At 42.7% G+C, this 10,649-nt stretch overlaps 1 protein-coding gene across 1 annotated transcript in view; it reads right to left on the reverse strand.

Moving 5' to 3' along the window:
- Window positions 1-9,772, reverse strand: part of INTS8 (integrator complex subunit 8) — a 34,431-nt gene extending 24,659 nt beyond the window's left edge. The window contains exons 1-8 of the mRNA XM_084864693.1: window positions 9,455-9,772; window positions 7,318-7,492; window positions 6,279-6,419; window positions 5,511-5,582; window positions 4,503-4,554; window positions 3,729-3,911; window positions 2,178-2,285; window positions 328-483 (exon numbers count right to left, since the gene is read on the reverse strand). Coding sequence (XP_084720819.1) covers window positions 328-483; window positions 2,178-2,285; window positions 3,729-3,911; window positions 4,503-4,554; window positions 5,511-5,582; window positions 6,279-6,419; window positions 7,318-7,492; window positions 9,455-9,584 — 1,017 coding nt within the window. The 5' untranslated portion in view covers window positions 9,585-9,772. The remainder of the gene's footprint in view (window positions 1-327; window positions 484-2,177; window positions 2,286-3,728; window positions 3,912-4,502; window positions 4,555-5,510; window positions 5,583-6,278; window positions 6,420-7,317; window positions 7,493-9,454) is intronic.
- Window positions 9,773-10,649: the final 877 nt, after the last annotated feature.

Consider the following 10,649-nt stretch of genomic DNA (forward strand, 5'->3'; position numbering starts at 1 on the left):
AAAAGTTAAAAGTTCTGCATATGGTTTCTTACAGAACTCACTTAAAATGGGCAAACTGTATAACTTCAAGAGAGGATAATATCAATAATAGTCAGCATTTATATAGTGCTTTGCCTCAGAGTCTATAAGCAGTAACTTCTCACTTAATTCCCACAAGAAGCCTATGAAATTAAATAATTACTACCACTATTTTATAGGCCAATCTCACAGTTTGACTTGCTACAAATCACATAAAGAGTAAATGATAGTGCCAGGATTCAAATTCAGTTCTATCTAGCTTCCAAAATTTTTCAACTACGCTAATGCAACTCCATCGTTAAGACTTACCTTATAGTTGCCAGATCTCAAACAAATATGGACTTGACTATATGGAGTTAACTGTTGAGATGTAATGTCAGAAGAAGGTACGAGAACATCACATGCTTGACAGTAGCCAGCGAGGCGCTTCTCGTCTATGGTACAATGAAGAGATAATGAACCCATCTGTGAAGTAAGAGGTATATGTCATTACCCATCAGGGTAACAGAAACAACAGTCTAACACCACTTAGTGCATCTGAACAACACAAGAAAACACTAAAGAAAGCTTCGGGGCTGGAGAAAACAGAAACTATAAAGGTTAAAAGTTTACATCAGGGGTCAAAAAAACGATTGCTCATGAGCCAAATCAAGTCTGCCGACTATTTTTGTATAACCCTTGAGCTAAGAATGATTCTTTGTGTCTTAAAGGGGAAAAACAACAAATGAGAATATGCAACAAATACTGTGCAAGGTGGGCAAAATCTAAAATATCTACTATGTGGCCATTTACAAAAAAAGTTTGCTGACTCCTGGCTTAGTTTTCAGGCCAATATACAGGTAGACATTATAACTCTAAGGTATGACAATTAAGAATCTGATTAACAGAGTAAATGTTGTTAGAAACTTAAAATATTTAAAAATTCATAATATTTGGCAGAAATTTACAGAACAGAGAAAGCTCACTCTTCACTCAACTAAAAAGGACAGGAATGCTTCTATCAAAACAAAAAAATTGTTTTAAAGACTTTTTTAAAAAAAATTTAAAGCTTTAAATTACTCTCCCTAAATACCGTAAAATTAGAAATTCGAAGAGTTCCCCAGGCAAAGTAAAATGGGGATTCCCAATGAGTCCAGATTAGAATTAACATAGATCACTGGTGAATTTAAATGTTTTCTCTGGTGAGGAAAGGAGACTGAAGTGGGACATTTTCTAGGCACCAGGCATGCAAAAACAGTTATACACTAAAAATTTCAGTTGTCTGAACCATAAAAAGAAAAATGCAAATGATAAACACTTGAAAAGTTTATCCTTATTAAGAACTAAGAAAACACAAAAATTTTAAAGATTCTATATTCAACTCATCAAATTAGCAATTTATAAAAGAAACCTCACTGCTGATTAGAGTACTCTTAGAGAAAGGTATCTTGCAAAGCAATGTGGTTTACAGCCTATAAGATATCAGTGGGCCCAGAGCGGCTCGGTTAGCTGAGTGTCCTCCTGTGCACTAACAGTTGTCAGTTTGATTCCCGGTCGAGGCAGGTACCTCGGCTCTGGGTTCCATCGCCAGTTGGGGCACTTAGAGAAGGCAACCGATCAGTTCTCTCTCTCTCTCTCTCTCTCTCTCTCTCTCTCTCTCTCTCTCTCTCTCTCTAAGCATGTACTTGGGTGAGGATTGGGAAAAATAAAGTAACCACTGGAAGCGGCAATTCTACCTGCAAGAATTTAACTTGAAAGCATCTAAAATCCAAAGAAAAAATTTATGCTTGGAGATATAAAATTGCTTTGTAATAAATAAAACCAGTAAACAACCTAAATGCCCTAACATCAGGGAAATGAAGCAAATCACAGAATAGAATACATTTTAAATGTCTACTCAAAGATGTAAGCAAGACACAAAGTAGTATATACAGAATAAGCTTAATTATATAAAAACATATAGAAAGAATAAAAAGCAGAAGAAAATAAGCTAAAATGACAACAGGGGTTACTTCCAGTCAGTAGTGGTATAGATTTTAACAACTGTTTTCAGTATTTTTTTTTTAACTTGGCAGAGTTACTACAATAAACACTTACGGTTTATCAAAAAAAATTAAAGCCAAAAAATGTACAATATTGTAAAGGATTGAATATTATGTGTCTGGAATGACGGTATTTACCTCTGCAATTAGTTCTTTGGTTCTAAAAAATTTTTCTCTGGCATTTTCATAGGCAGCTGAGTTTGTAGAGCCTTGCTGGAAGTATGCTGCACCCAGATCATAGCACACCTGAAATGGTAGTGAACACCAATTTGCTTAGTCATTTTTCAAGTACTTAAAGGCTGACAAAATCCAAAATTATCTTTATGTCAGCAAAACACAGGTACATCCATAAGAAAACATTTCAACGAGAAGTGAATTAATTACTTTCGTCACAAGCAACAGAAACCAACTCTGATGAAGCAGAAAATAGATTTACCAGTAAGATTTCAAGTGGCCAACAGAATTATTGATAAGGTCAAAGCTTCAGGCTTGAAAAGCAAAGAGGCAAGGGAGGCAAGCAGTCAGGACAAGAACCACACTGGTCTAATATATTCAAGCAGGGTAAGGATGGAGAGCGCTAGCTTTTGGAATTTTTAGCTCTATTACTAGAAGCAAGCTCTGCCTCCTCCCATCAAATTTCAGAGAGTAGACTCAGTAGGGGTGTCGAACTCAAGCAGAGAAGGGGCCAAAATCTAAAATCCAGCCTAAATCGCGAGCCAAATGGTTTACTGAACAGTCATAAACTGACAATGTCATAAACTGACAGCGGAGTGCAGTGATGACAGCGCGGTGCGGGCCACATTGCAAGGCCTGGCGGGCTGGATTTGGCCCGTGGGCCTTGTGTTTGACACATGTGGGGTAGAGAGTTCTTCTAAAGTAGAAGAGGGGAGGAGATATTGGGGAATCACTCCAAAAGTGTGAGGAGGGGCCCCGCTGGTGTGGCTCAGTGGTTGAGCATCGATCTATCAACCAGGTCACCGTTGGATTCGTTACCAGAGCACATGTCCGGTTGCAGGCTCAGTCCCCAGTGGGGGCGTGCAGGAGGCAACCCATCAATGTTTCTTTCTCACATTGATGTTTCTCTCTCTCTAAAATCAATAAAAGTATGTTAAAAATAACAGCATAAATAAATAAGGCCTACTTTCTTTTTTTTAAAGTCTAACACGATTGCCCAGCCAAAGTGGCTCAGTGGCTGAGTATCAACCTATGAACCAGAAGGTCACGGTTCGATTCTCAATCAGAGCACATGCCCAGGTTGCAGGCTCAATCCCCAGTAAGAGCCTGCAGGAGTCAGCCAATTGATGATTGTCTCTCATCAATGTTTCTCTTTCTCCCTCTCCTTTCCTCTCTCTAAAATCAATAAAAATACACATATTTTCTAAAGCCCTAGCCAGTTTGCCTCAGTACATAGAGCATCAGCCAACAGACTGAAGGGCGCCAGGTTCAATGCTGGCAGCCCAGCTGCAGGCTCAATCCTCGGCCTTACTGGCTGTGGCTCATATAGGAGGCAACAAATCAATCTGTCTCTTTCACATTGATGTTTCTTTCTCTCCCCACCCGCCACTCTCTCTAAAATAATCAATGGAAAAATATCCTTGGGTGAGAATTAACAACAAAATAATAAATAATGGGATGATTCCGTAAGATTTCCAAAAATCTGACATGCACTAATTAAACACTGAAATATACCTGACACTGCATCTCCTCGGTTTTGATTTTCAACCCAGCCGTGGAGCTCTCGGTTTCTCCATTCACCATGCCTGGCGCCATGGCCAACAGATCCAACGTTCTCATCGTGTGGACGTAAAGATCCTTGTTCAGTTTAAGGGCTGCCTCCAGTACCAAAATAGAATCAGAAGCTTGTTCTTTCAGCTATAAACATTCAAAAACCAAATTATTGAAATACAAAATGCAGCAATGGACTATGTTAATCAAAATACATTTATAGGATACTTATTAGCTTAATGTACTAAGCTATTAAAACAATTTTTAACTCAGGAGAAATGCAATTAAATTTGTTAAAATAGTTATCTTAAAGTTTAAAAAAACTTTCTGTAGATGCTAAAGACAGAATTACAGAGATCATTTTTAAATTATGGCAACTCCCACATTTCTTTTATATTACTAGATTAATTAAAAAGTATATCTGTTGTATTTTTCTAACTACAAAAATAACTTAAAAAATATAAGTAATGTTTATTGTAAAAATTTTAGAGTATATAAAGATGTCATCTCTGCTAAAGTATTAAAAAATATACAACAGAACTGGTAGTAAAGCACTCTATCATTAACACTGAAAATCTGTACAAGTTACCATATTAGCGAGCTGTGTTCCAACACTGAAAACCTAAATGTCCCTGCACCTAGACCTTGCCAACTCTCACATGCCTGAGGTTAGGAGAAGCATCTAAATATGCTCTACATGTCCCAGAATGTTAAAGCAGAACTGATGCCAACACTCACCACTTTCAAAATATTTTCTGTTAGCTCTTTCTCCTGTTGCATCTGATTCATACTAAAAGAGATATAATTGCAGAATAACAAACGTTACTCAAAGAACTGAAAATTCAAAACTTAAAAGCATCATCCTTGAAAACAAGATTTTAATAAAAATGTTTTCATGCTATTTCTTTTCATGCTTAAAAAAAAACTCAATTAAAATGTTCATTTACCATTATTTTCTCATATGTTTCACATTAAAAAAACACACCACAATTAAAGAATAAAACTTACTGGCAGCAAAAGCTTATTTATTTCAAGTAAGAAACTATGGTCTCTAGCTCCAATTTTAATAAGCTGCCACCTAGGATTTAAGAATTTGGCTTAAAATTATAGAAATGGCCCTAATTGGTTTGGCTCAGTAGACAGAGCGTCGGCCTGAGGACTAAAAGGTCCTGGGTTCGATTCTGGTCAAGGGCATGTACCTTGGTTGCGGGCACATCCCCAGTAGGGGGTATGCAGGAGGCAGCTGATCAATGTTTCTCTCTTTACTGTTTCTAACTCTCTATTCCTCTCCCTTCCTCCCTTCCTCTCTGTAAAAAAATCAATAAAATATATATTTTTTTAAATTACAGATATGATCAAACTTTTGTAGTAACTCTTGCACTCTAAAATAATATTTACATACACTGAAATAGTTCCCCCCATAAAAACAAATATATCTTCAAGTAAGTTTAATTAAATGAAAAAAAAAAACCAGTATTGTGAAGGTCAGCTAATCCTTATTAAGATGAAAGGCATAATTCACAAAGCACTCCTCCTCTTTCAGAGTGCTCTACACTAATATCCAGAACACTGCATGACTCTCTCTCTAACTCCTCCACCTCCAGCTTCTGAGGAAGGCCTCCTGCCCTCTACCACTTATGTAGAAGTTATTAAAAATTTGCAAAATTTTTTTAATCTCATAAAAACATTTCCAAGTAAGGATTATATGAAAAAAGTGCCAAGTAAGAATTATATCTGCCAACTTACACACTTAATTGAGGAGGTCCAGGTTTTGCCTGTTTGACAGGAAAACTACTTTGAACGATTGTCCTAATTGCCCTGAAGAAAACACAGGAAAGAGAAAATTTAATATATTATAATGTCACTTCAATTATTTCTTCAAGTATTTCTTAGAAGATTCGTAGTGTAAATTACCAGGAGTTTGAATTAACATTAAAACTTTCTAAATCATCCACAATCATTTTACATCAGAATGCTTTCCACCTAAGCTGTCACAAGTGTTTTCCATTAGACTCATTTCCCAAGGTCCTCTGCGAGAGCTATGAGGTAAAAGGAACCCTCCCATGCACACACTGAAAGCTAAGAGAAATTAAGCAAGGCTGCCCCGCACATTTTAGGTTTATAAAAAAGATTATGCTCTCCATCCTGGGGGCACACCTGAACCTTCCCGTCCCTTCTTTTCCCCCAGAGGCATGCATCTCCTGAACTCTAAGGTCAATGTGAGACTTGAAACCAAGGGAGCAACGGGCAGCAGCAGCTCCACCTGGGCTCACCCCGGGATCCTGTCTCCAAGGCCCCCTTTTCTCTGACTTCTCAGGGAGCCGAAGCAGCCCCACCTAGTTTCATTTCTTTCCTATAACATTTTTAAAGAAACAAAGCAATCCTGGATAGGCTCTCGCCTGTTGCTTCTATCCTAAGCCCTTTCTTGTCCCAGCTTTAATAAATGTACTCTCAAAAAAAACCACTTTTATTTATTTATTTATTTATTTATTTATTTATTTATTTATTTATTACCATCTATTGTAGAGAAGGATAGCCATGGCAGTGGTTGGAGGTAAAGTGGCCAGATCCATGTCTACATGCTTTGTCCCGGGAGGAACTTTACTGACGCACAGTAGTTCATTCAGCAGCATATTCAATACTGGAACAGACAAACTTAAAAGAAAGCAGCAAAGGTACACGTTGGCTGCATAAAAAGCGCGAAATATACAACTGAGTGTCTTCACTGCAAAGAATTACATTGTTAAAAGGACTAAATCTACAGGGATGTTTCTCTCTCACTGATGTTTCTAGCTCTCTAGCCCTCTCCCTTCCTCTGTGTAAAAATATCAATAAAATATATATATATATTTTTTAGAAACAAAAGAAAAATTGAAACACTTAAAACCTTATCAGTGAGAATTTAATTTAGAGACATCAAATCATTATCACCATTAACTGCCTTGATATTAATAGTTTTTACTCTAAAGGGTGATTTAAGCCGAAACCGGTTTGGCTGTGGATAGAGCGTCCGCCTGCGGACTGAAAGGTCCCAGGTTTGATTCCGGTCAAGGGCATGTACCTTGGTTGCGGGCACATCCCCAGTGGGGGGTGTGCAAGAGGCAGCTAATCGATGACTCTCATCAATGTTTCTAACTCTCTACTGTATCTCTCTCCCTTCCTCTCTGTAAAAAATCAATAAAAAATATTTTAAAAATAAATAAATAAAAATAAAAATAAATAAAAGGTGATTTAAATTCATCGAACACTCAAACACTTTCTTATAAAATACTTGCATATTTTATCAAAAACATACAGAAAAATAACTTTCATTTTAAAGGCTAGTATAAAAGCATATATACAAATAAACCAAGCTATCTAAATAATACTTCAAAATAAATTTCTTCCTTTTTACTCATTTGTAAAATATTTTTGGATCCCACTATTTTATTGAGGGCCTTCAGGTGAGGGTTAAGGGCTGGGAGGACAAGCCAATCTGACATCCTCAGCCTGGCCAGAATCTCCCCAGCTTCAGAGCCACCAAAGCAATAAACTTGGTTTGAATCTCGCATACCTTTTCTCTAATATGTCCAAGTCCCACTTCAAATGTGCAGCAACTTTAAGAGCAAGTAGTTTCAAAATGCGATTTCTCTTGTTATCAGGTGGCGGCTGAACTTGGTTTTGCTCATTAACTGAAGGTTTGGAAGCCTGTTCCAAAAACTGAACTATAAGTTGAACTGGCGCAGGATCTAGGATTTAAAAGAAAATAAACTCTTAAAATTAAGTTGAAATTAGGAAGATGCAAAGGGGTTTACCGTTTTGGTTTATGGCAACAAAAGAAACGCAAGCAGCTGTGTAGTTGCAATGACTGCGGGGTATGATATATAAGAATTGTTCCTGAGGAAAGGGGACGGGGGGAGTTCAGGAAGAGGAGTGAAGAGGAAGGGATAAAGAGGAGTATTCAGGTCGAAACCAGTTTGGCTCAGTGGATAGAGCTAGTCGGCCTGCGGACTGAAGGGTCCCAGGTTCGATTCCGGTCAAGGCCAGGTACCTAGGTTATGGGCACATCCCTGGTAGGGGTGTGCAGGAGGCAGCTCATCGATGTTTCTAGCTCTCTATCCCTTTCCCTTCCTCTGTAAAAAATGTATAATAATACACACACATACACACACACACACACACAAAAGGAGTATTCAGCCCTAGCCTGTTTGTCTCACTGGATAGAGCACCAGCTTGCGGACTAAAGGGTCCCGGGCTCAATTTGTCAAGGGCACATGCTGGAGTTGGGGGCTCCATCCCCATTTGGGGGTGTGCCGGATGGAGGCAGCTGATCAATGATTCTCTCTCATCATTGATGTTTCTCTCTCTCTCCCTCTCCCTTCCTCTCTGAAATCAACAAATATATATATTTTTAAGGAGTATGCACATGCAGAAGAAAGCGATGGCCAGGTAAGAAGAGCACGGCCACAGATTTCCAATCCAGCCAATAGTCACTGTCCACACTGGAGGAGGGATGAGACCACCAGCATGGCTGTGTTAAAACTTAACTCGCCTGACTTGCACCAACGCCCTCTCTGCACCTGCACAACAGAGCTAACACCACTGCCCTCACAGGGATGTTAGGGAGAACGAATTCAATGAGAAACCTCAGAAGCATTAAGCACGGCGCCTGGCACCCAGAAGGCACTTGAATTGGTGTTTGTCAAAAGCAATGAACGGAAAGAATGTAACACAGGTGGTGAAATCGCAGGTAAAAATGCACACCAACTCCAGTACACAGTAGTTTTCCATCCGTGAAAGCCAGTCTCTGAGGCTGAACCAACCACATCTGGATTCCAACTTGAACCAGCAAAGTCCCCCCGAAAAAATGTCCCCTTTCCTACCAGCACCTTTCCAGAAAAACCCAGCAAGCCAACCTTCCTCCCGGGGCAGCCCGCATCGCCTGGGGTATGGATCGTTATCCGCCTTACACAAGAGCCATCTTGCAGAAGGATGGCATGTCCTGTTTTCAAAGGTTTTCTCCTTGTAACGTGTAGCCCAACTTTGTAATATATAATTAAGACTCAGGCCAAAACCGGTGTGGCTCAGTGGATAGAGCGTCGGCCTGCGGACTGAAAGGTCCCAGGTTCGATTCCGGTCAAGGGCATGTACCTTGGTTGCGGGCACATCCCCAGTAGGAGGTGTGCAGGAGGCAGCTGATCGATGTTTCTCTCTCATCGATGTTTCTAGCTCTCTCTCTCTCTCTCTCTCTCCCTTCCTCTTTGTAAAAAAAAAACCAATAAAAATAATATATATTTTAAATCAACAAAATATATTTTTAAAAATAATTAGGACTCAGTAAAAACCCTCTCGCTGAGGAACAAAACAGTTAAGGAAGAACCGAAGGCATCACCGGCGTCAGGATCAGCACCGGGACCGTTGATTTCTCGCCAACGCCCCCCACGACTGATCCGGGCCGGGGTTCCCCGAAAAGCCAGGCTCCCCGGGAGCCATCTCCGAGGACCAGGGCGCAGGAGCTAACGCCCCCCGCAGGGAAAGGACCGACAGCCGGGGATCCCAGGGCCGCTCCGCGCTGCTCTCCGGCCGCCGCGGGGCCCAGCGCCGGGCGCCGCCTGCTGGGCGCGGGGCCCGGAGAGCGCGGGGCCGGGGAGCCCGCGGGGCCGGGGAGCCCGCCGGGCCCGCTCCCCTCGGGCCGCGGGCGCCGCGCTCACCCGGGCAGGGCTTGCGGAGGTGTTTCTCCAGCAGCGACTCCTCCAGCAGGAACTCGAACCAGCAGGTCTGCGGCGGGGTGCAGGGCCGGCTGGAGGTGGCCGCCTCCCGGTCCGCCGCCTCCGCGCTCATCCTGCCCCCGCCGCCGCCGCCGCCCGCAGGGACGCCGCCCGGCTCCAACCTGACGCTCGGACGCGGGCCCGGGACTGCGCCCCGCGGGACCCCTGGGAAAGGGGGTGCGCTCAGTCCCTCCCGGAACCCCCGCACGGCTCAAGATGGCGGCGGCCCCGGCGGTGGCGGAGCCCCCTGGACCCGCCTCCCTGCGCCGGCGCGCCCCCGGCCAATCGCGGCTCGGGTTGGAAGGGAAGGCGGGACCTATCCGCAGACCACGCCCCCCTCCGGGTTCCCGCGGGAGAGGATTGGGGGAAGCTGGATCCCAGCGGGCTTTTCGCGTTTCCCTGAGGACGGTTGCTAGGAGCCTTGACGTGCGGCCGCCGCTCTTCGCGTTCCGCGGTGCTGCCCGAGGACAACGGGGAGAAAGATGCTGGGAAGCCCGCCAAGAAAGACAAAGACCCGGCCCTAACCGCTGTGGCTCAGTGGATAGAGCGTCGGTCTGTGGACTGAAAGGTCCCAGATTCTATTCCGGTCAAGGGCATGTACCTTGGTAGCAGGCACATCCCCAGTGGGGAGAGTGCAGGAGGCAGCTGATCGATGTTTCTAACTCTCTATCCCTCTTACTCTCTGTAAAAAAAAAAAAAAAAAAAATCAATAAAAAAAGAAAAAAAGACAAAGACCCTGTGAAGAATCGGGTGGTCCTAAGTCAAAGTGCAGGACAAGCTCAGTAGCCGTCTTGTTTGGCAGAGCAACGCGGCAGACTGTTAGGAAGTGCCCAGCTATGGCCTCTGAGACGAGATCCTCGGTTCCACGAGTTTCACAGCACAGAGCTCGTGATTTACACCAGAAACACCCAAGACCTCGATGCCCCAGGTGTTGGTGAAGATGCGTGAACAACAGGTCCCACCAAATAAAACTTTATTAAATTTTTTAAAAATAGTGAGCTGGCAGTTTGTCTTGGGTGCTTTCAATTCCCTCAGTTCCGTTCCTGAGGTTGCCTCCCACCTGGGTCATCTCAAAGGGGTCTTCAAACTACGGCCCGCGGGCCACATGCGGCCCGCAGAGGAGTCTGATCCGGCCCGC

The sequence above is a fragment of the Pipistrellus hanaki genome (genome assembly GCF_964339955.1).
Source record: "Pipistrellus hanaki genome assembly, chromosome: 17".
Lineage (NCBI taxonomy): Eukaryota > Metazoa > Chordata > Mammalia > Chiroptera > Vespertilionidae > Pipistrellus > Pipistrellus hanaki.